The sequence below is a fragment of the Euleptes europaea genome, chromosome 1 (assembly GCF_029931775.1).
Source record: "Euleptes europaea isolate rEulEur1 chromosome 1, rEulEur1.hap1, whole genome shotgun sequence".
Taxonomy (NCBI): Eukaryota; Metazoa; Chordata; class Lepidosauria; order Squamata; family Sphaerodactylidae; genus Euleptes; species Euleptes europaea.
The window spans coordinates 122,557,717-122,583,432 of record NC_079312.1 but is presented as its reverse complement, the minus strand read 5'-3'; the positions used below and the strand labels follow the sequence as shown (position 1 = coordinate 122,583,432).

Below are 25,716 nucleotides of genomic sequence, written 5' to 3'. Positions count from 1 at the left end.
ATCATCAGGCTGAAAATGGGGCTAGAAACAGCACCGACCATTTCGTACAAATTCTCCCATACACCTTTCCCAACACTCCTGCCTCTCAATATCCCTTAATCTCCTGCAATACAACGTCCACTGCATCAGAGCTTTATTTGCCTTTGTCCTATACATTCTAACTTGCACTTCATGATAGGGCAAGGTCTGAATTCAAGTTTGTCTAATACAAACTTGTGGAAATTTTTTGATGTCCTGTCATGAAGCTTTGATCTTGTCCATGACCAATCTTGAACTGTTTGATACTCGGTTCCTCTGTCTTTTTTCGGGTTGCTCACTCTATGTGAGGAAATTCGTAAACATTAAAAAGAATACTGATTACAAGCAACCTTAATACAGTGATGACACTGAAATAATTCTCTTTCTCATAATGTGGATAGGTTTATCACAGTAAGCTGATGATTCCCTATGTAACTGTACTCCACACAGAGCTCATTATGACTGACAGTATCGTCCAAGTGATAAAATATTGTGCCTTAATACCAGGAAATGTTGTTCTGGGTTTTTCTGGAGGATCTGAGAAAATAACAGTGCAATCCGAAACAGAGTGAACAGCTGCCTAACCTTGGGCTAGTCTCAGCTAGAGCTCTCTCAGCCCTACCTACCTCACAAGGTGTCAGTTGTGGGGAGAGGAAGGGAAGGAGATTGTAAGCCGGTTTTATTCTTCCTTAAGTAGTAGAGAAAGTCGGCATATAAAAACCAACTCTTCTTCTTCTCCAGCCAACTTTGTTTACATATATATTTTTATTCTCCTTTTGCAAAATATTCTCTCTCGATAAGCAGGAAAACCAGGACTAATTAACGGGATCCTAGGAGGCTTGCCAAAATGTTTAATTCCTGTCATTGGAGCTACGTGTTGACAATTTATGCTAAGTGCTGTTGACAGTGAGCATTCATTTAACCACATAAACCATATTTAGAGCAGCACTAATGGGAAGTGGTAGCAAAGGTCATGTACAGCCTTGAGCAATGGCAAAAGCCCAGCCTCCCCAACAGCAGAGCACTGGTCTGAAAATTACCTTGAGATGATGAACTGCTGGTGAATAAAAGAGCCGTGGGCCTGGGAGACTTTATACACAGCTGCCTGTCAATGCCGCATTCTAACTTTCTACTTTTGGTGCATTCATGATCATTAGACATGTATTTTAGCTGCAAACAGTGGCTGCAGAAAGGAGGAATATGGACCATGGCTGCAGCACTGGAAAGGGGAGAGAGTTAACTTTTCCTGTGCTGTGTCCTGAACCATTTTCCTAATCAAAGATTTCCCCCATAACAGTATATTTCTTATATCTTTAATATTTTGGTTTGGTAAGTGTGAAATTCCCTGGAGGAATAGGCAATGCACTGAACAGCAGTGATCCTAGCATGGCACAAATATAGCGAGTGAGCAGGCTTCGTTTTCTCAACATTCAAAGTATTAATCCAACAATTGAAATTGGTGAAGGATTCCATGGAGTCAAAAATAAGTAGCAAATCATCTACAAACCGTTTGAAAAATAATAATTGATGGGAAAAAGGATTATTGTTAAAAATAAAAAGGTGCTCAAAATTATTCATATAAAGGTTGGCGATGGAAGGGGCGCAAGATGCGCCCATAGCCCCACCTTTAACCTGAAGAAAAAAATCAGACTCATACCGAAAATAATTATGTTCAAAAATCAAATCAATGAGTTGTAATAAAAAATGTGTAGGTGGGGTAAGATCATTCCGAGAGTCCAGAAGTTGGGAAATAATAGATCTGGCTTCATCTAAACACACGTTTGTATAGAGCGCCGTCACATCCAGCGTTGCCAAGACGGCATTAGATGGCATGGAGAAGCCCTCAATATATTTGATGAGATCTTGAGAATCCAAAATGTATGAAGGAGTCAACGGAACAAACTTTTGCAAAAAGGAATCCAAATATTTGGTTATGGGTTCAACAGGGTGGCAACCCTACACAGAGCAGCATGTCAATAACATCCCCATACCAGCAATGTATGGAAGGAGCCAACCAATGCACATTAATGTAGTAGAAAAAGTAGAATGAATTTGCAGAATGGCAGAAGGCTGAAGAAGAAATAGGAAGGAGATGCTTTTGATCGCTCTTATTCTTTGTATTTTAACTCTACAACCAATTAATCTTTTATATATATATATATATATATATATATATATATATATATATATATATATATATATATATATATATATATAATTGAATTGTTTTAATCACTTCACAGATAATGTGACATTTGATTCCTATTGCCTTTTTTGCCATTGCAACCACCTTAAGCAACCATAAGGTGGCAGCAAAACACCTTGAGGGATAATGAAGCAACTACAGTTTTATAGACAATAACGCTAGGAAAAATCCAGGCCAGCAGGAAAAGAGGAAGACCCAACATGAAGTGGATTGACTCTTTAAAGGAAGCCATAGCCCTCAGTTTGCAAGACCTGAGCAAGGCTGTTAACAATAGGACATTTTGGAGGACATTAATTCATAGGATCACCATGAGTCTGAAGCAACTTTACAGCACTTAACACACACACACACACATTACATTGCCTTGCTCTTGCATCTCAACAAAAAATGGCCTACTGTTCATTTATTTCCTTTCCATGATCTGGGAGCTCCAGGTAGATCACATGTAAGCCACAGTAATAGCAGAGAAGAAGAAAAGGAGTTGGTTTTTATACCCTGCTTTTCTCTAGTGTAAGGAGTCTCAAAGCTGCTTAGAACCCCCTTCTCTTCCCCTCATAATAGGCACCTTGTGAGGTAGGTGGGGGCTGAGAGAGTACCGAGAGAACTGTGACTGGCCCAAGGTCACCCAGAAGGCTTCACTGTATTAGAAGAGAAGAAGAGTTGGGTTTTATACCCTGCTTTTCTCTACCATAAGGAGTCTCAAAGTGGCTTACAATCACCTTCTCTTCCCCCCACAACAAGCACCTTGTGAGGTAGGTGGGGCTGAGAGTTCAGAGAGAACTGTGACTGGCCCAAGTTCACCCAGCAGGCTTCATGTGGAGGAGTGGGGAAACAAACCCATTTCTCCAGATTAGAGTCCGCCGCTCTTAACCACTGCACCATGCTGGCTCTATATTAAAGATAAAGCCTAAAAATATAATTCAAAACAACAAACCAGGCAATATTCGATTAGGTCAAAATCCCTGCTAACAGTGAATACGTTGGGGCATAGAAATGAATGTCTGATATCTCAGTGGTAAAGTACTCCGAAGTACCGTTCTTTGGCTGCCCCAGCCCACCTTCGAAGAAGTGAGGGCTGGGCAAATTTTGGCTGCGGTCGCGAGAATGAGAGCAAAGTGCTGGGCATCGTCAGGCCTGATGTGCGATGAGGAGTGGAGCCAAGGGAAGGGATATTATTGACTGGGTCGGGCAGACCCTCCCTCTTTGGAAGGTGAACAAAGGAGACACCCACCCTCCCTCCCTCGAGTTCAGAGTAGGCGCAAGCTGTTTGCCCGTCTGGGGGCCGGGTAGGAATTTTTTGCCTCCCTGGCGCAATTGGCGACTAGCCGGGGGGTGGGGGTTTCGCCTGCCCTACTCTAAAAATGATAGGTAGTATGCGGGAGCAGTGCGGGAAAAGGTGGTTTCATGATTATGATACAACTCCGGTGAGCACCCTGAGGCATCACTTTGGAAGATGAAGGAGTAACCCTCAGACCAGGACTGGGGCCTCGGTGCCTGGCAGGGACCTGGGACAAGAACTCCTCGAGGGGTGCCACTATCCTTTACCTATAGACCTTGCGGCTAGGGTGGATTGGACGTGGCACACCTCCCTCGAGCACTAAAAAGGCTTGGCAAGGAAGAGCAAGAGCCATACCGCACGTGACGGCTCGGAGCCAGGGTGGGTCTCGCCCTAAGAACGGGGATGCAAAAAACAAGAGGAGGCCTGACTCTTCAGCATCCCCGCAATGGCCCGCACTGCAGTCAGTTATTGGGGATGTTTTGGTTGTGTGCGCTGCAGATCCCTCTTGAACAATAAAAATAAAGTTGGCCCTTTTGATTATCCCAGCTCTGGTGTCAGCTCTCGTTATTACCCATCCGTGGACAAATGTACCTTTCACTTAAAACAAAAGCTAACTCCTTTAAGAAGTAACCCTTTATCCTTGTTGGGACAAGTTTTTATTTTCCTGAATACAACTGTCTTTGTGTAGTACCAGCTATGGAAGTTTTAAGCACAGAAGGGAAAGCAGTGCCTACATATTATTTTGTGTGTTGTGTATTATCATTACATAACAGCAACAAAAATCCAGTTTTTGAAATGTCACCATTACGTACTGTAACAAAGTTTGCATATATGCCTTGCATATCTCTAAGAAACTAATACCAGGAAAGATAATTGGTGAGAGGGGTGTGCATTTGGATATACCTGAGCCAAAACTATACCAGAAATTAGCTGTTTGGGGTTGGTTTAGGGGCACTCAAAATGGCACAAATGCTCCAAAAATTCTGGGAGTAACAAAAATTTATCTCCTAAAAGTTTGAAGGTGTTTCAAGGTTTAGGGGAGGAGAGGAAGACAGCTGGGGAAGGAAAGAGATGCTGACTAACCTCTGATGGTCAGGTAGAATCCTAGCCTCCACTCACGGCCTTTGAAATTATAAAAGGGAAAGGACCAAACTGGCCCCAGACTTACGATGCTGACATTGTCCCTGAATGTGAAGAGTCCGTTGCTTAAGGGAGATAGAATTTTCTGGAAGCGTGAGAGTCATTGTGTATGCAGGGTTGCCAGCCTCCAGGTGGTAGCTGGAGATCTCCTGGGATTACAACTGAGTTTCAAGCAAAAGAGAGCAGTTCACCTGGAGAAAATGGCCACCTTGGAAGGTAGACTCTATGGATGATACCTGATAGAAGTCCTCCCTTACTAGGACTGCAAACCTCCAGGTACTAGTTGGAGATCTCCTGATATTACAACTGATCTCCAGCCGATAGAGACCGCTTCACCTGGAGAAAATGGCCACTTTGGCAATTGGACTCTACAGCATTGAAGTCCCTCCCCAAACCATGCCCTCCTCAGGCTCCGCCCCCAAAACCTCCTGCTGTAATGCCCAGATATAAGGGCTGGTTTAGAACACTATGTATTCATACGCACACACATGGAAGCTTTGGGAAGTTGGCATCCGGGAGCCATGAACCAACAAATCATGCTCTCTGTGCTAGGTACGGCCTCTCACCAGTAGAGAGCTCTGAATTACGTTCATCTTCAGGAATGTGGTTTCTGGTTACCGAGCTCACAAGATCAGGCACTCACTAAGTGACGCCTTCGGCCAATATCTATAGGTTATGCTAATCAGAGTGAAGTAGACACTTAATGTGCATTGGTGCTTTTGTGTATCAATCTGCTTCTCAGCAGCCATGGGCCTGCCCCATGCGAATGCATAAATGATACTGACTTTCCTTTGGTTCTCGGGCGAGTAACTCTGCACATCTTTTTTGTGGGTTATTCCACCCCCAGGTCTGTGTTTAGCTAAATAAAGAACTGTTACTCTTCTTAACTTCCTCCTTGTTGTCTTCATTGGACTCTACAAGACAACCAGGGCACTTCACTGCCAGTGGCAAAGAGGGACCTGGCAAGCCTATCCCTTCCCCAAACCCCACCCTCCTCAGGCTCCACCCTCCAAATCTTCAGATATTTCCTGCCTGAGCGCTGGCAACCTTGTGTGCATGAGAGAAGAGTCCTTCTGGAAGAAAGGCCTGTGATGCAGAGTGCTTATGATCATATAAAGAGTAAGAGAATGAACTTGCAATTCAGCTGGTTTATTAAGCCTGTGCAGAATGGATAACCTCCATAATTACCCAGCTGATCTGCAGACTATAGAGGTCAGTTTTCCTGGAGAAAATGGCAGCTCCAGGGGGAAAACTCTACGGTATACCACAGATTCTAGATCAGTGGTTCCCAACCTTATTTTGACCAGGGACCACTAGGACTTTTTTGTTCGGTGCTGGGACCCCAAGGTTCAAAATAAAAAATTCAGAGAATTTGAAAATAAACTTTAATCATAACTGTTAGTTAAACATTAAACTTAGAATAATATTTGAATATATATTTTTATAATAGAGAACTTTTAATTGAAAATATTAATTTATTTAGGGTTTATAACTTTGTTTCGCGGACCTTAATTTAGTTCTCACGGACCCCTGGGGGTCCACGGACCCCTGGTTGGGAACCAGTGTTCTAGATCAAACCCCTTCCCAAATTCCCCCCTCCATAGGCACTGCCCCAGACTCTTGAGGGATTTCCTAGGCCCGAGTTGGCAACTTTAGGCCTCAGGCAGGCAACTTTTATCTCGGAATTTGTTGGTAAGCAGTTTTTGTGAGCTTCTCTTAGGCCTAAAACGCATGGCCACTTACCGCGGTTTCTGCCCAGGCTCCTCCCTGTGGATTCCCAATTTCACCCAGGATCAAATCCTCGCAAACAAATGGCACTTGATTTGCTGCTGGCCGAGCGATGTGTCGACCCAAAACAAACCCGGATTTGCTCTCGAGGAGCCAAAACGTTATCCCTGGCTCGTTCAACTTCCCCGGAAGCGGGGCGTGGACACCAGAGGCTGTGGTTGGTCAGTGAGAGTGAATCGACCAATCACCAGGGGGAGGGGGCGTTGCTGGACGACCAGGAAGTTCGTTGCTCCCGCGTTTTCTGTTTGCACGGACGGAGCAGCGCACAGTTTCGCCATGGGTCATGCGTACAGATACTCCCCCGGCCCGGGTTCATTTAATCCTGGCTGGAACGGGGAGGAGCCTGGGCAGAAACCGCGGTAAGTGGTTGTGCGTTTTAGGCCTTAAAGAGATAGCTCCACACACAGAGAAAGTGGCTTTGTGAATTACGTCTCAACTGTCCTCTCTGAGAAATATGCTGCCTGGCTGAGCTGCTGTAATAGGCTGTAAAGCTACTGGTAATATGACCCCAGCATAGGGTTGCCAGCTCCAGGTTGGTTAATTCCTGGAGATTTTGGGGGTGGAGTTTGGGGAGGGGAGCAATACAATGTCATACAGTCCATAGTATTCAGGTTGAAAACCTGGAGATAAAATGTCTTGCCCCTTAAACAGAAGCTTAATGTAAATTACGTGCCATTAAGCCTCTGCTAAAAGGGCAGAACATCTTTTCTCCATGGTGTTGGCAACTCTGCTCCTTGATAGTGAGGCAAACATGTTTTTAGCTTCAGGGCTAAAAAAATCTATAAAAGCTACAAAATCTGATGTAAAATATAAGATGCAACATAGATTGTTCTTCATAAATGTTCCCTATCATGAATATTGCGGGGGGGGGGGGAGGCAACAACTTTTTATTAAGTGTGTCCACTATTTTTGTTGAAACCGTCAGGCAACCATAATTATATGCCCTTTAAATTTGGCTGGGCTAGTACCAAGACTATCACTGTATTTGAATTTTTGAGAATACAAAAGATGTATCAACATAAATTAATGTAGGGCATCTTTCAATAAATAAGAAATGGCCAACTTCATGGAGAAAAGCTGCTGGAGATGAGTTGGTGGGAGTGAAGAATGTATAGCTTCTGCCTGGATAACTTTTGTACTGTAATTGTCCAGTGTTTTTTAGCTATACAAATTCAGTGTAATTAAAGCTGTTGTCCAAATAAAACCCATCATCTTATACTGGAGATCATTTCCTTAGGAATTTTGACAGGGCTGCATGTCATAGAGGTTCTTATAACTTGATATCCACAAAATTCTTACACAGTTTAAAAACCCACTTTAGGGAGTGGATTGGGCTTGCAGAATGTGTACTACTGAACACACATCTGACAAACCAAATCTCCTTTCTTTTAGGCCCTTGTTTCTGGATTCCTTTGGCAGTGTACATGCACAGCTCTTAGTTCCTTCTAGTTTTTGGGATTGGAGTGTCATTCTAACTTCCTTACCATATTTTCCTGCAAGGGTAGGAGCATCTGTGATAGAGACTGTCTCCTACATTGCCATCCCCTCTAATTCTGCATGGCATAGGGCTGCTAGTTTCCTAGAGGGGGAAAAATACTGTCCCTTTAATAGACGCTTACTAGGATGCCATTTAGATGATGTTACTCATCTCCATGCCATGAAAAGCTTCACCAGCCCATTTCTACATATCAAAGGGACATTTTTAACTCCAGGTTGTTACCAATCCTGTTCTTCATGCTAAGTTAATATGGAAGCAGAATGGCCTGTTCACTCAGGAGTGGTAATTTGGGCTTCATTTTTAGCATTAAAGCAGAACCATCTCCCATCTCTGTGTGTGTGTGTCTGTTAAATGCCGTCAAGTTGCTTCTGACTAATGGTGACCCTATGAAACAATGTCCTCCAAAACATCCTATCTTTAACAGCCTTGCTCAGGTCTTGCAAATTGAGGTCGTGGCTTCCTTTAGAGTCAATCCATCTCTTGTTGGGTCTTCCTCTTTTCCTTCTGCCTTCAACTTTTCCTAGCATGGTTGTCTTTTCCAGTGACTCTTATCTTCTCAGAATGTGACCAAAGTATGATAGCCTCAGTTTAGTCATGTTAGCTTCTAGGATCAGTTCAGGCTTGATTTGATCTATAACACTGATTTGGTTTTTTGGCAATCCACGGTATCCATAATACTCTTCTCCCAATACCACATTTCAAAGGAATCGACTTTCTTCCTATCAGCTTTCTTCATTGTCCAGCTTTCCCACCCATACATAATAATAGGGAATACAATGGCATGAATTATCTTGATCTTGGTTGCCAGTGATGCATCCTTACATTTAAGAATAGTTTCTAGCTCCTTCATGGCTGCCCTTCCCAGCCTCAATCTCCCTCTGATTTCTTGGCTGCAGTCTCCCTTTTGGTTGATGATGGAGCCAAAGAATAGAAAGGTTTCAAGTTCACTATTTTCTGCCAACACTACCAGTGTTATATTCTGTCCCCATACAATGGACAAGAGTAGGACATTGGGAATATTGCTGGACATTTCTTTTTGCTAATACAGGGAATGACTTGCTACATAGGGTTGCCTACAGGACTGTAGAAAAAGTTCTGTCCCTTTAATAGAGGCTGAAGGTGTAGAAATGGGCAGCTGAAGTTTTTCATGGCATGGAGGTAAATTATAACACCTGGTAAATAACATTCCATTAAGCCTCTGGATGGCCCAGGCTAGCCTGATCTCGTCAGATCTCAGAAGCTAAGCAGGGTCAGCCCTGGTTAGTATTTGGATGGGAGACCACCAAGGAATACCAGGGTTGCTGTGCAGAGGAAGGTGCTGGCAAACCACCTCTGTTAGTCTCTTGCCATGAAACCCCCCCAAAAGGGGTCGCCATAAGTCAGCTGTGACTTGACGGCACTTTACACACACACAAAGGAAACAGATATTTTTCTAGGGATGCCTGGTGGCATCCCTAGGTCATAGTGAAAGAATAGCAAAAACAACAACAGGTTCTGACAGCCTGAGCTGCTGAAGAAATTGGGACCCCCATGGGACACTAATAAATTATTCTGTAAAGTAATGTTTGGTTTAAGTCTTAACATGAGAATTTTAAGAATGGACATTGGAGTTGGGTTAATTTGTAGTGTAAATATCTCCCTTGTTAACTGCAAGTTTATGTTCTAAGCTTAAGCCTTTTGATATACACTTTGGTTACCTTCCCTAGTTCTTGTAGCTTGTTTATTCATAATTTTTATTTAAAAAAGATATGGAGCAGTTGCCTGTTAGAACTGCCTCTAATTGAAGAATGCAGAGTTTACACCAGCCCTCAGTTAATGGTCTTTACAAATGAGCAGGGACATTCTAAAGAAAAAATCCAGCTATGTCTGTCCAAAAAAGGATTAGAAAGAATCTGAGCCATCCTTACTAGCGTGCGTACATTGGAACATGGTTTTAGTTTGAAGTCTGTTTAGGGGAAGTTTATTGATATATAACATTTGAACTAGGAACCACAAAAAGAATATGTAATTATAGGAATAAGTCAGTGTGAATAGTAACAAAATGGCTCCAATGTTCAGTTAGTTTTATTTGTCATTTTGGGGGCTGATAAGCCATCTCATGAAGAAGGGCCATTTCATGAGGAAGAGCCATCTCATGAGGAAGGGCCAGGTCATGTCATGAACAAGGGCCAGAAATAATGTGAGGAAGGGCAGGATTCATTAAAAAAAAAGTTTACACGTTTTTATGTATGCAAAGGTTCCTACAATCTTTATTTCCTAGACACCTGAGGACAGAATAAACAATAATTACACAGCAAGGTGGCAAAGATCTTCACATTTTGTGCGTTTCTTCATTCACCTTCAGCCTCTAGGCAAGCTTATTCTTCGCTTTTGATTGACTTTCCAGCATCGCGAGACTTCACCCGCATTTTGTTAACCTGGGACTCTGCAATGTCAGCCCGCTCTTCAGCCTCTTCCAGCTCATGCTGAATTTTGCGGAACTTGGAGAGGCTGAGGTTTGATTGTTCCTCCTGAGAAAGGCAAAAGAATTATGAAAATCAAAGTATTAAATATTCTACTTCAGGCCCCGGCTTGACTCCCCCCTCGCCCGCCGAGGAGTAAGCTGGCCGAGTCCCGGACTCCCGGCATGGCCCCGCAACCCAGGGATCAGTGGTAAGGGGATCCGTCGTTTCTCAACATAAGGCAGCGGAAATTCACGTTAAAAGTGCTTATAATGTCAATTTAACGTAGTTTCTGTTTAGCTTAGTGAAGAGCTGGATTTAGTTTGTAAGTTTTCGAGGACTAATCTAGCCAGCACAATTTAAAAGTTCATGAGACCCTAGAATGTTGGGTAAGGACAGTCTATATGAAAAGTAGAATGTATATGCCCAATAAAAGTAGAATGTATATGCCCAATGTAGATGTAATTACATCGGCAGCCTGATCCACAAACCAAGAAAAAGGGGGGAATGAAAAGGTACTAAAAATGTCAGCTAGACACACTAAAATAAAATATTACAACATTGATAGATTATAAACATATGATCTTTTAAATAAGTTCAACATAAGTAGGTTATAACTCATCATGAGATATTCATCAAAAATATTTCTACACAACTAATATACAAAAATATACATAGTGGATGTAACATACAGCATCCACTTATATAACAGTATTTGAAATAATCTTACAAGTTGAATATATACCACAAACCAGTCATACCACAAACCAGTCATACAGGAATATTTTGACAGATGTATTTTGGAAGAAGCTGATGGGATACAATTTAAAGTTAATGAGATGATGTTACTTTTAATCAAATGATTCAGGCAGACATGGTTTTCTGGAGCTCTGGCTTGCATGTATATATCCAGAAGATGACACAGGAATCAGAGAACATAAGGCACTTGGAAGTATAACATAAAGCATATTCAAAACTGGGAGGATTTTATTCGGAGCAATTGAGAACAATGTATATTTGGTGTTTAAAATTAGATGCACTTACTAAGGGAGAAGAAAGCAAAGTGTATAGGGTTGCCAATCTCCAGGTACTAGCTGGAGATCTCCTGCTATTACAACTGATCTCCAGCCGATAGAGATCAGTTCACCTGGAGAAAATGGCTGCTTTGGCAATTGAACTCTATGGCATTATGAAGTCCCTCCCCAACCCCCGCCCTCCTCAGGCTCTGAACCAAAAACCTCCTGATGGTGGTGAAGAGGGACCTGGCAACCCTAAAAGTATACCATAAGGTATATTTTCAAGGTCTCATCCCAATATATACTAGTATAACACCTTTTATATACAAGCGGGTTCCAATGACACTGTGTGAAACAGTCTGCTGGACTAGACGGAGCACTGGTGTGATCCAACAGGCTCTTGTTATGTTCTTATGCCCAGTACTTGTGCCCTTTTCCCTCCCTGTATCTCACTGCTAGGAGAAGTTTCAACTATTAAATTTCATCTAGTCATGTTGACATAAAGATTGAGGATCCTAGGAGGGGGAAAAGACGGCAAACTCAATTCTACAAGCAGCAGGAAATGGCTGCAGCCTTGACAAAGAGACGTCAGATTTCATTTTCCTTCCCTGTACTAATTAACATCTAGCAATTTTTTGTTGTCAGAAAGTTGAAGGATGTGCTGAACTAATCTGGGCTTCTATATGAATTACATCTAATTCAACTTGCCGTAGTATCATCCCTCCAGTGAAGCAATACTGTTGGATTCATGACTGAATTTGGTACTTCTTCTGAAAACCATTTTTATTTACCCTTTCCCCATCCACAGTTTTAAACAGTGTCATAACCTTCTACGTACGTAAGTGCCGTCAAGTCTCAGCTGACTTAAGGCAACCCCAGCAAGAGGCTTTCAATGCATGTGAGAAGCAGAGGGTGTTTGCCATTGCCTTCCTCGGCAGAGTTGTCCTCGGAGGTTGCCCATCCAGGTACCAACTTGCCAACCCTGCTTGGCTTCGTTCTGACATCTGACAAGATCAGGCTGTACCATGCTGCCTCCCTCCCCCCTACACATCTACAGGCTTATTAATCAAACACCATATTCTAACTTGTCAAATTAAATTGAAATGTAATTATTTTCCTAAGGAGTACTTACAGTTTCTTCAGATTGTCTCTTGTATGCTTTCACTTTGAGCTGGAGTTTATCCACCAGATCCTGAAGCCTTAAAACATTCTTTCGATCTTCCTCAGACTGAACAAAATTTGGATAATGGAGGGGGAAAATGTAAGTGTATATAATTGATCAAAAAGGGATCTGACTCGCTTTCTTTTAGCAGATCAGGACAAGAACCTCACTGCTCTAGTAACCCTCCTTTTCAGCTACAGCCCTCACTGAGAGAACTTTCAAAGATCATCCGGTTCAAGAGAGTTTAAGTACTTCATAAAACTTCAATTTTAATTGATAAACTACTAATGAATAATAAGAATGATCTTAACCTATTTTAGCCAGCTGTTCAGCATGTTTTATTATTTCAAGATGCCAATAAAGGTATTGTAGTTGCATTTTTGTATATAATTTATTTCCCCCTTCAGTCCAGCCTTTCCTAAATAATCCATTTTTCTAAAACAGAAGGATGAATAAAGCAGACTAGAACAATATGCTTGGGGTTGTAGTAAAATACAATAAATTAGGGAGGTTAAAGGCATGATTACAAGCAGTGTATTCATGAGGGCACATCCACTGGGGTAGTTTGGATTAGGTGGAATTAAGGTTAGCATAGTGTGGAATGGTATTAACATTTTCATATTGCTCTTTAGAGTACTGGCAGTGATTGTGTTAATTATATTGAAACAGGGAAAGGGGAACAATAAACAGATGGGTCAGTATTTAATCTGTATTACTCTACTTCTGCGCAGACAATTATTTTCCATTTCATAACATTGTAATCTACTGCCCAGTAATTGTAGGATATAAATAAATATACACCTACATAACCATTATTGTGATTTTGAATTATTTGTGTTATTAAAAATATTGTCGAAGGCTTTCACGGTCAGAGTTCATTGGTTCTTGTAGGTTATCCGGGCTGTGTAACCGTGGTCTCGGTATTTTCTTTCCTGACATTTCGCCCGCAGCTGTGGCAGGCATCTTCAGAGGAGTAACACTGAAGGACAGTGTCTCTCAGTGTCAAGTGTGTAGGAAGAGTAATATATAGTCAGAAAGGGGTTGGATTTGAGCTGAATCATTGTCCAGCAAAAAGTATCAAAGGTAACGTGCTAATCATTGTCCTGTAAGTATCAAGATAATGTGCTAAAGAGGGTGTGGTATGTTAATATGGAACCATTGTATCCTGAAGTGATCTGTTAATGTGTGAAATCCAAAGCTAATCCACATGGCTATTGTGGAGTGTAGTCTTTGTTAGTCTGGAGGTTTTCAGGACACGAAGCCAAGCCTTATTCATTTTTAACTCTCTTCTGTTAAAGTTGTGCTGATGTTTATGAATTTCAATGGCTTCTCTGTGCAATCTGACAAAATAGTTGGTAGAATTGTCCAGTATTTCAGTGTCCTGGAATAAGACCCTGTGTCCTGTTTGTGTCAGTCCATGTTCAGCCACTGCTGATTTCTCAGGTTGGCCAAGTCTGCAGTATCTTTCATGTTCTTTTATCCTTGTTTGTATGCTGCGTTGTGTGGTCCCCATGTAAACTTGTCCACAGCTGCAAGGTATACTATATACTCCTACAGAGGTGAGGGGGTCTCTTTTGCTGATCGTAGCATCTGTTGTATTTTCTTGGTGGGTTTAAACACTGTTTGTAGGTTATGTTTTTTCAAAAGTTTCTCCATCCTATCAGTGACTCCTTTAATAAATGGCAAGAATACCTTTCCTATGGGAGACTGTTTTTCCTGAGTTTTCTTATTTTTGTTTGGTTTAATGGCCCTTCTGGTATTTGTGTTATTCTTTCTTTGCACTGTTATAAATGTCAAATTAGACTTATTAATAATGTCACTAGACTGTGTGTGTATGTAAAGTGCCGTCAAGTCGCAGCTGACTTATGGCGACCGCTTTTGGGGGTTTTCATGGCAAGAGACTAACAGAGGTGGTTTGCCAGTGCCTTCCTCTGCATAGCAACCCTGGTATTCTTTGGTGGTCTCCCATCCAAATACTAACCAGGGCTGACCCTGCTTAGCTTCTGGGATCTGACAAGATCAGGCTAGTCTGGGCCATCCAGGTCAGGGCTCAACTAGACTGTTTACCACAGGGAAATTTTTATCATGCTCACCTGGTAAGACAGCTCTTTAACCCGTCTCTCATATTTACGTACACCCTTAATAGCATCAGCACTGCGCTTTTGTTCATTCTCAACTTCTGATTCTAACTCCCGTACCTGAAAAGAGAAATTGAAGATTTCAGTTGTAACATATATCAGAATTAGAAGGATCATTATATCAAATAGTAAAATACGTAGCCCCCATATGGCTAGCGAGAGAATCAAACCCAGGTCACCTACATACAGTTATGGGTCTCTACCTATTTGGGAGATTTCCCTTGGTATACCAAAAAATATAGGGTTGGATCCAAATTAAACTTCCTAATGGCAGAATGGAACCTTCCTGCCTCTCTAGCCCACTGATCTTCACAAAATGCTACTCCTGGGGGATAGAGGACCCTGAGAAATGACATGAGAGGAGGCTGCAGTGGGAAGGGAGAATTGATGGAAATAGTAGATTTATTTTGGATCCAACCCATCACTTTCTAACTTAATCAAAAAAGGAAAGGGAAAAAAACTCCTCAAAAGCAACCTTGATGAGTAATGAAAACATTCCAGAAGGGATGGGATTTTGAGAGCAGCTGAGTGTTAAAGGAAAAGAGGGGGAGAACTCAAGCAGCTGAACCCATGGAGAATGTAGGGAATTCTGGTGGGGAAGATTTCAAAAAGTGGGATAGTATTTCCAAATGGTTCCTCCTTTTTGCAATTCCTTGTAAGCCTCAGCTAGTAGGGACCTATTTATTGCGGCTACTCACTCTAGCCTCCAGTTTCTGGAGCTGCTTCTTGCCACCTTTCATTGCCAGCTGTTCTGCCTCATCAAGACGGTGCTGCAGGTCCTTCACGGTCTGCTCAAGGTTCTTCTTCATCCTCTCCAGGTGGGCACTGGTGTCTTGCTCCTTCTTCAGCTCCTCTGCCATCATGGCTGCCTATTAATATCGAAATCAGTCCAATTCAAGAAACCAGCCACGCCAATGAAAGCCAGGTTAGACTTTTCAAAGAAAAACTCCCTCCAACTCACATCAGTGATGGCCTTCTTGGCCTTCTCTTCTGCGTTGCGTGCTTCCTGAACTGTCTCTTCCACTTCACCCTGGATTTGGGCAATGTCTGTTTCCAGCTTCTTCTTGGTGTTGATCAAGCTGGTGTTCTGTTTGGGGGAAAAAGGTTTAGCATTATTGCTTGAATAGAAAAGATTGCCTAAAATTGTCAAATATTAAGAATGTTTTACAAGAGAGTGCCAAATGAGTGCCTTACTTCTAAACTCCCTTACTTCTAGCCTTACTTCTAAACCCCCTTCAGAATCCCAAGGGAGACCAAAAATTCTGTCATGGGATTTAACAATAATCTTCTTAATCCCCATTCATGTTTTATATCAAGCCTGACAAGTATTACTCAGGCATAGTTTTCATATTTTTCAAAAGAACATCACAACCATCACAACACAAGACAGGGAAACAGCAGACTTTCCTAACATATTCATCAAGCTCAGTCATTGCCTTCTAGAACAGGGCCTGTATACAGTCTATTCTTCTCTCTCAGGGACTGTGTAAGGGTACACTGTTCATTAGAAGCTGACCTGAGTGTGGAGGAGCTGCACGCGTTCACTGGCATCCAGGAGCTCCTGTTCAGCCACTTTCCTGCCCCTTTCTGTCTGTTCCAGGGCTGCCCGGAGCTCTTCAATCTCAGCCTGCATCAGGTTAGCTCTGCGCTCCACCATGGCCACCTGTTCCTTCAGGTCATCTTGACTCCTCACAGCGTCATCCAAATGCAGTTGTGTATCCTGTCAAACAAAGTTATTGTGTGTCTTTAAATGTTTGTTGTTATCACAGCATCAACGTTTCTTGGCCAATAGCCTGAAATTTCCCTACATATACCTTGAGCTGTCCTTGTGTGTTCCTGAGGTTCTTGAATGCTTCAGCAGCTTGGCGGTTGGCATGGCTCAGCTGGATTTCCATTTCATTCAGATCTCCCTCCATCTTCTTCTTTATCCTTAAGGCGTCGTTCCTGCTCCTCACTTCAGCATCTAGAGTACTCTGCATGGACTCTACCACTCTCAGGTGATTCCTCTTCAACTGATCAATTTCCTCATCCTTCTCTGCAATTCTCCTATCAATGTCAGACTTCACCTGGTTGAGCTCAAGTTGAATGCGGAGGATTTTGCCTTCTTCATGTTCCAGTGAAGCCTAAAGGAAACCATTTATTACAGCTGGTAATAATGAACTATAATTCGCAGCTTTTTTCTATTGTATTAAAATGCAGTCGACAGTATATTTAACACAGAACATTCTGCCTTCTTTTCTGTAGCCATCAGCACATCAAAACTGTTTAGATCAGTTTTATGTTCATATTTTTCAGTTTGCTTTTTGAATTGTGCCCTAGTGGTTTACAGCATCTCCTAGGACAAGAGTTTCTTGTCCAGTTTTCTCTATGACCCATCTCATGTTTACCTCAGCTTCCTCAAGAGAAGCGTGAAGTTCAGATTTCTCTTGCTCAATCTGTTTCTTCACTTTTTCCAGTTCATGGATGGCCTTCCCTCCTTCAGCAATCTGTTCCGTGAGGTCGGATATCTCCTCTGTTGGTTAACACATAAATGTTAGACAATTACAGAAAAATGACAAAAGAGTGTTTATTCGGATGAAGATATAGGATGGGGTGAAGCAAATATACTCTGGATGTTAGGGAAAGAGTGTTTTCATGAGACATCCATATGGGCCAGAGCATTAAGGTGCATTTTGCCAATCACGTCATTGGCAAAGTTTAAATTCTTATAAGTGAGTGTCTGTTCAGCTTTCAGAGGAAGGGCGATTTGAGCATATTGCATCCAAATGTTTCCTTTAATGTAAGGCATAATCACCAATTTGCTTCACCAGTAAAAGTCATGCACTAGCTTCTAACTGTTGGGAATACAGTGCTATATATCCAGATTAGAAAAGAAAATAATGAATTTACGTTGAAGATTCTTATTCTCGCGTTTCAGCGTTTCCAGCTGATCCAGGGACTCCTCATAAGAATTCTTCATCTTGAAGAGCTCCGTGCTGAGAGAGCGGGTCTCCTTCTGTGAAGCTTCCAGTTCAGACTGAGCTTCCTCAAATTTCTGTTTCCATTCTGCCAGAACCTGCAAAGCACCACCACGAAATGGTCCATGAGTTCACTGGTCGGGAGGCTTTTGTGCAATATGCCCAAGTGGTTTTTACGGTGGCTAAAACTACCTTGTCAAAGTTCTTCTGTTTCTTATCTAGTGCTGCGCAGGCGGCGTTAGACCTTTCCACGTCAATCATCAGGTCCTCCACTTCGTTCTGAAGTCTCTGCTTTGTCTTCTCAAGGGAGGCACACTTGGAATTCACAGCCTCTACGTGCTCTTCAGCATCCTGCAGGCGCTGGGCAAGCTTTTTCCTGAAGGAAAAATATTGGAAGTAAACAGCATTTATCTCTTTAGGCAATTGAAGGAAGAGCTTTGCCATCCTGTTATAAACATAGCATATCTTTTGTTTCATTTACAATACCGACTCTTCATTTATGTGAAGCATCGAAGAGATAATTCAATTGCAATATCTTTAAAGCAAATGAACCAGCAATACATTTTGACATGAGAATATTTCTTTGAGATTTCTTTTTTCTTTTCTGTAAGCATTTTTTAGGACATGGCAATGTGCTATTCTCAGTTACCACTGGCATGTGCATCCTGCAATTTGGTACACAGATCAGGCATGTCAGACCTCTGAGGGTTATTATTTTGAAGTGATGATAATTTTAAAACTTCAAATAGTTAAGGCCATTACAAACAGGGCTGTAACACAAATCCATATACCATATTAACAGCACATTCCTGAAAGGAATGCCTGCGCCGGGCTTAGGAGGCAACCCAGCGGCAACAAAAACCCATGCAACCCTCATAGCGTTGCACAGGAGTTACGCCAGCAAAAAGCTGGCGTATCTTTGCAAAACAAAAAGGGGCATTCCTGAAATGAAACAGCTCGGGAGGCCAACTAACATCGGCCCCACCCCTCACCTGGCGCTGGAACACCCCGGGAACACCTCCTGAGGCGCTGTTACGCCCCGGGAATGCCTCCCGGGGTGCCAGAACACCTCCCGGCTTGCCGTTGCGGCCGGTGCTGGAGGCAGGAGGCTGCGGCAGTGTCTGGGCCCAGCGCTGCCGTGGCAGCGGCTGGGGACTGGCATCCGGGCCTGCACGCCAGCACTGGGGCCACTCATGCTGGTGTGCACCATCTGGGCGCCAGCAGTGTGGGCCTCTGCACTGGCGGAGGCCTTCGTTGGCCTCCTAAGGCCTTTCGCCACGGCCGCCAGCGCATTTGAGGAATGCGCTGTTAGATTTCTCAATATTTGCTGACTGAAAGAAGAATGTAAAAGGCACGTGATAAGAAAATCTAATTTGTGATTCTCTATCTGTGATTACTGTTTCATATGTTCAGGAGATTACTTATTGCGCTTATCAAGCAATGCGTGAATAGAGCCTTAATTAATCTAAAATACTGGATCATATATGGATTGTTTCAGGGACCCCATCTCTGGATTCTCTTTTGTCGTAAAAATAAATGGGAACAAAGAATATAGTCTGAGTTAAACCTCATAGGCAATCAACCTGGAATGTATTACTGGGCTACTTAAAATTTGCAGAAAGCAAATAATATTTAAATTAGGCATAAAAGAAATAACGTTTTAATTTACACAAGGCTGGGGAATTAGAACTCAAAAACTGTTTTACGTAGAGCTTGTTAAACACAAGCCTGTCTCTCTTCTGACCACAATATGTACAAAAATGGGTAATTTATTTACTTATTTGTGTCATTTATAGTCCGCCTTTCTCACTTGGACTCAAGACGGACTACAAAGAGTGAGTCAATACAGTCAACAGGAAGGGGTATTCAGTAAACAATACAATAAGATTAGGGTTGTAGAACCAAACAGACATCTGGTGTGCAGTGTTAGAAAGCTGACAACATATTCATAACTTCATGTAGGACCCTGACTAACATTTAGAGCAATAACACTCATCCCGAAATTCCTGTCCTCGGTTTCCACCCCCACCCCCCAACACACACACATACTTGGCCTCTTCAAGTTCCTCAGTGCGCTGAATGGCATCGGTCTCATATTTGGTCCTCCATTGGGCAACCTCACTGTTGGCCTTGGACATGGCCCGTTGCAGCTCAGCCTTGGCTTCCTGCTCCTCTTCAAATTGCTCCCGCAGCAAGTCACAGTCATGGCGAGCAGATTGCAAACCATGGGCCAGTGCATTCTTTGCCTGCACAAAATAATTAATTTGTTCAGTGCTTTCCCTACATCTTTTTTGCCAACCTTTCTGAGAATAAGTATATTCTTATTTCCAATGATAAAACAATGAATGTATAATCACAAATTAAACTGAAGAAAAATCAACAAAATGAAAATTAATGTTCTCTTTCCCCACCTGTGTTATGACTTTTAGTTTACAAACCTTTAGGGCAATCTAGTTTTTACTAAATGTATACTGCAAAGTAAATTGCAAACCCCAGGCAACTTAACAATTCTTTGTATATACTTGTCTGTACAATATTGTTATTTTATATGATGCTCTCAGACACTATGGTTCTTTTCTGCTTTGTGCAGAGTAGTATTACAGCACTGCAGAAACTGTCTACCAGTTGCAGACATAAAGCACACCTTTGTTTCTTCTTCAAGTTGCCTCTTCAGTTCTTCAATCTGTTGGGTAAAGCCTTGCTTGGCCCTTGAGAGTTGGGAAATCAGAGAATCTTTTTCCTCTACCTGACGTGCAAATTCACCTAAAGAGGACAGAATAGAGGAGATTGAATAGCACTGGTCTGAAATTATTTTTGAAAAGATAATAAGAAGAGGAACAATAGAAAAAATCTAAAAAATAATAAAATTAGTAATATGCTGTATTTAACCCAAATCTTTGAAGTATATTGTTGGAAATTCTCTGGAGCCTAATTTGAGTGACAGAGGGTTCTTTCCTCCTCTAGAAGCAGCCCCTACCTTCCGTTGACAGTTATCGCTAACTAGCACTCTCTCAAGCCATTATACTGTTTTGCTTTTTTTAAATGAGGTAAAAGTTACAGAAACCTCTTAAGAAAAATGATGTTTGCTTTGAATGACTTTATGAATATTTATTAAAACAGTTTTTCTCGAACATTTGATATGTGTGCTATTCAAAATTCCTCCACGTTCATAAAACCGGCTGTTTAAGGACTCTGCTGTTAAAAAGGTGGAATATTCTGCACCTGGTCAGTGCTGGGATATTACCCCTAAAGAAGCAAATGGGTTATTTTCCTCCCCCCCCAACATATATCACATCCACTCTACAAATTAAGAAGAAAATAAACTTGTCATGTTTCCCCTGCAATGACATGTAGAAGCTCTGATTCCAAGAGAGACATGAAACATTCCATTTGAACATTACAGAGGAGTCATCTGAATTAAAAGTGGCTGCACATTTGAGCTGGCAGCATTTGTTTAGCCAATGGTTCTCTCAAGATAGTTTGGTATAAAATAGTATTTTCACATTTCCTTTTTCTCTCTCATATAATAATTACTAGCAGTAGAATCAATCACATATACAATACCATGTCAGGATCTGTTAGCTCCCTGAGCCTAAGGGAAACTCTTCAGAAGAGGAGGGAGAACCCATGGCAGACCCTAGCACACCCTGAGTCTTGGAGGAATGGTACCTCCAAGTGGAGACTCTTAAATAACATCTATGGAGGACACTTGGAATCTACCAGATCCAAGAATCCCAACATGTGAACCTTGACCCATGCCCGTACTACTCCCCGTACCATGTGGATGTGTGTGTATATATCGTGCCGTCAAGTCGCAGCTGACTTATGGCAATCCCTTATGGGGTTTTCAAGGCAAGAGACTAACCGAGGTGGTTTGCCAGTGCCTTCCTCCACATAGCAACCCTGGTATTCCTTGGTGGTCTCCCATCCAAATACTAACCAGGGCTGACCCTGCTTAGCTTCTGAGATCTGACGAGATTGGGCTATACCATGCTGCCTTCCTTGCCCCCCTCCCAGACCACAGTACTCCTGCGATCACTCCATGACCCAGGAACAACAGAAATGGTTAACTTGAAGCTATTCTTACATAGAGAAGTACTTGCAAGGAAGCACAATGCTTCATTTCTCCCTAACTTAGCTTCTGAAGATAAAGTCCTCTCATATCTATTTCCAGGATCAGGGTTCCCACTGACAGACCAGCAAGACTGCCAGTACTATAAACTCTTCAGGTTCTACCCAGAAGCCATTGTAGCTCTGTATGTAGTCCTTGGTTACCTTTTGGCTAGCTTCTTCGCCATTCTTTGGCTAGCTTCTTTGCCATTCTTTGCCATTTAGTTTTTGAACTCAGCCTAGACTTACACTGCTTTTATCTGCTTGCTAACTTTCTGGTTTGGGTGATTTTTCACAGTGCTCCTGGGATGGCAAGACCAAGACAGTCCTTTTCAGCATATAAAGTTTGCTATAATTCTTATGTCATTTATAACCAGTCTTACCTGTTTCTGTCTGTAGACGAGCTCTTTGAGCACTCAGATCATTAATTGTGCGCTGGTGTTCTTCCTCCTTTGCTTTAACTTCACTGAGCTGATCTTCCAAGGAACGGCTTAATTTCTCAAGAGCTGACTGAAATGAGCAAAAGGAGATACAATATTCATTTTAAGGATATTTCAGTGTAAAAGTGAGAAATGGTACACATTGAACTGCAAAGGTGAAAATTTGACCACATGTGGAAAATAATACAAATGGGTTTACTGATAAACTTGTGTCTGTGCCAGATCATGTAGGCTTTATTCCAGCCATAATCAAAAACAATTTTTGGAACAAATCTAATTAACAGTATAGCACATTCTTGAAGCAATCCTCCTTGTTTAAGTTTTCATTAAAATTTAATTTCTGGCACCCAGATCCCTGGTGAATTTGTCTTTGTTTGCATTTACACTGCTGGCATATTGTCAAAATTTACTGTTTTGCTAATATAGCTGTTAAGTACACTACACCCCCAATACTTAGAAGCTTCTGGAATAAATGTTAGAATTAGGTTGCAAGACTCCTACATCAGTATGGATAATTTTAGTTTTCAACAACATTAAATGTAAATTGTATTCTAATGTACTAAAGAGCAAAACCTTGGATTTGGAGACAGATTCCATGTTGCTGGCAAGGTCATCGATCTCCATCTTCAGCTCACTCTTTTCCTTCTCCAGCTTCTGTTTCACACGCTGCAGGTTATCAATTTGTTCCCCAAGTTCAGCCGAGCTGTCTGCATGCTTCTTGCGGAGGGCAGCTGATGTGGCTTCATGCTGCAGAGTAGCCTCTTCAAGGTCCCGGCGCATTTTCTGGAATTCTGCCTCACGTTTCTTGTTCATCTCAATCTGAGCTGCTGTTGCCCCACCAGCTTCCTCCAGGCGCTCACTAATCTCTTCAAGTTCCCTAGAGAGATCACCCCGCTGCTTCTCTGCTTTAGCCCGAGATGCACGTTCAGCCTCAATCTCCTCCTCCAGTTCCTCAATACGGGCCTTGAAAAAAAGGAAGCAAACATTAAGAGTCAAACCTGCTTCCCTGATGAATTAATTCACTCAGTCCCAAGGAGACCATGATGTAACTTGCCTGTAGCTCCTTGATCTTCTTCTGAAGCTGAGAGCCTAAGGCCTGCTCATCTTCAATTTTGCTTTGCAGTTGGCTGATTTCAAAGTCTTTCCTTTTTACAACAAAACATAATGTGTGAGAGTCCATATCTAATGTATGGTCCAAAGATCCCTAATTAAAGGTGTGGTACAATGACCTCCACAAAAATCATCCAAATAAATAAATGATACTTACTTCTTAAGCTTTTCATCCAGTTGCTGTTTGTCATTCTCCAAATCCATTGTAGATTCCTGGGCCAGCTTCAGATCCCCTTCAAGCTTCCTCTTGGCTCTTTCAAGGTCCATGCGAAGCTTCTTTTCTTGCTCCAGTGACCCTTCAAGCTGAAGAGAAAGAAGTCATAAAGACCCTGCCAACAGAAGTCTATCTCAGAGCTGTTATTCCCCATACTATTATGCTCACATCGTCCACTTGCTGCTCCAGCTTGGTCTTTGCTTTGGTCAGAGTATTCACTTTGTCCTCTTCTGCCTGCAGGTCATCCAAGGTCTGTTGATGGGCTTCTTGGAGGGCTTTCTTTTCCTTGGTCAGCTTGGCAATGTTCTCATCCAAAACTGCCATCTCTTCAGTAAGGTTTTTCACCTTTTAAAATGGAAATAGACCCAAAATTTGATTATAGTATACGATGACAATAGTACATTTTGACTATTTGTTATGGATTTGACTGTATTCTGGGCAGTACCTTGTTCTCAGTGGCATGCTTTTCCTTTTCAACCTTGGCCAGTGTTAACTCAAGATCATCAATGTCTTTCTTCAGCTCTGAGCATTCATCTTCCAGCTTCCTCTTCTTGGCTGTCAGCTCAGCATTCATTTCCTCTTCATCTTCTGCTCGTTCAGTCAGCTCCTTAATTTTGGCCTCCAACTGGATTTTGGTTTTGATCAGCTGGTCACATCTCTCCTCGGCATCTGCCATGCCATCTGATTCCTACCAATGAAAAACATGTAATTCCCAGAACAGTGTCATTGCCCTGATACAGAACTTCATGATTTGAACCAATGGTTTGAACCAATCTTCTAATATAACATATGGATTTGTTCCCACCATTGAAATTAATGGGGCCAGTTCTCTAGCCAGGGTAGTTCCATTCCTGAGACTAAACTGAAGTATTGGGGGAAGTGATGTAATGGTTTCCAGATATGCCCATCTATTCAAAGCAATCTGATTCAGGTTGATGATGAAGAAGAAGAGCTGGTTTTTATATGACAACTTTCTCTACCAGTTAAGGACGAAGCAAACTGGCTTACAATCACCTTCCCTTCCCCTCCCCACAACAGACACCCTTTTAGGTAGGGGAGGCTGACGGAGCTCTAAGAGAACTGTGACTAGCCCACAGTCACCCAGCTGGCTTCATGTGCAGGAGTGGGGAAACCAACCCGATTCACCAGATTAGAGTCTGCCGCTCATGTAGAGGAGTGGGGAATCAAACCCAGTTCTCCATATTAGAGTCCACCGCTCCTAAGCATCACTCTTAAGCACTATACCACACTGGTTCTCTGAATATCTGGTTAATGTAACGAAAATGTCTTTTACAGGCAAAAAAGGATTTATCACTGGCTACACTAAATGCTCTCTCGCTCACACATACATTTATTAAGTGTAGCCATATTTATGGAAAATCCTAGTTAACCCCTGTCACTTTTGGAAATTTCCCTGCAGTGCTTGAACTTCTAAGCTATACCACCGAGACTTAATAGAACAAAAAAATGTATACTGTCACTAGTAATGCTTACAGCTTGGACTTGGAGCTGCAAGTCATTTTTCTCTTGCATCAGAGACACCATTTTTTCTTCCAGTTCCTTCCGTTTAGCCTCTGACTTGGCAAGGTCTTCCTTAGTTTTCTCAAACTCTTCCTTCATGTTGGCCATCTCCTTCTCTGACTCGGCACTTTTCAGCAGCGGCTTGATCTTAAAGTACAGCTTCATCCAAGGCCAGGTCTTGACATTCATGAATGAACGGACATTGTACTGAATAGTAAAGATGGATTCCCTGTAAGGAAGACAACATAACATCTTAAAGATGAGTCCATTAAAAATTATGCTGTGCTATGAACCACTAGGGAAGTTTGTTAAATCTGGTCTACAATTCATTCCACTCCTCATTCCAACCCATTCTGTAACATTCATACTATATTATAGAAAGAGAATTTGAAAAAGGGGTGGGGCCATATGTAAGAATTTATAATGCTACCTTATTATGTCACACAGTACATTATTAAGGTTTGCTTCTCAAACTTGTTACATGGACCTCTAAAATATAGAGTTTATGTGCAGCAAATGCATGTTTTCTATGGCATAAATATAGTTCCTTCTGCCATGGAGCTGGGATTGGCCATGTGTGCCCACCACATAAACACTATGGCAAATTCATAAATTTGCTGCCACATACTTTATGGCCCTAACAGCAGTTTATAGTGCTGTCATGTCTGTGTAGTGGTT

General features: G+C 42.1%; 1 protein-coding gene across 1 annotated transcript in view; it reads right to left on the bottom strand.

The window, feature by feature from the left end:
- Nucleotides 1–10,148: 10,148 nt before the first annotated feature.
- LOC130479149 (myosin-4-like) overlaps nt 10,149–25,716 on the bottom strand; it is a 29,982-nt gene continuing 14,414 nt past the window's right edge. The window contains exons 21-39 of the mRNA XM_056851494.1: nt 25,012–25,267; nt 23,963–24,205; nt 23,686–23,862; nt 23,461–23,606; nt 23,248–23,338; nt 22,767–23,156; nt 22,137–22,263; nt 20,288–20,406; nt 19,693–19,889; nt 17,836–18,019; nt 17,576–17,741; nt 17,074–17,198; nt 16,501–16,809; nt 16,203–16,406; nt 15,648–15,773; nt 15,385–15,555; nt 14,642–14,746; nt 12,519–12,614; nt 10,149–10,439 (exon numbers count right to left, since the gene is read on the bottom strand). Coding sequence (XP_056707472.1) covers nt 10,287–10,439; nt 12,519–12,614; nt 14,642–14,746; nt 15,385–15,555; nt 15,648–15,773; nt 16,203–16,406; nt 16,501–16,809; nt 17,074–17,198; nt 17,576–17,741; nt 17,836–18,019; nt 19,693–19,889; nt 20,288–20,406; nt 22,137–22,263; nt 22,767–23,156; nt 23,248–23,338; nt 23,461–23,606; nt 23,686–23,862; nt 23,963–24,205; nt 25,012–25,267 — 3,385 coding nt within the window. The 3' untranslated portion in view covers nt 10,149–10,286. The remainder of the gene's footprint in view (nt 10,440–12,518; nt 12,615–14,641; nt 14,747–15,384; nt 15,556–15,647; nt 15,774–16,202; nt 16,407–16,500; nt 16,810–17,073; nt 17,199–17,575; nt 17,742–17,835; nt 18,020–19,692; nt 19,890–20,287; nt 20,407–22,136; nt 22,264–22,766; nt 23,157–23,247; nt 23,339–23,460; nt 23,607–23,685; nt 23,863–23,962; nt 24,206–25,011; nt 25,268–25,716) is intronic.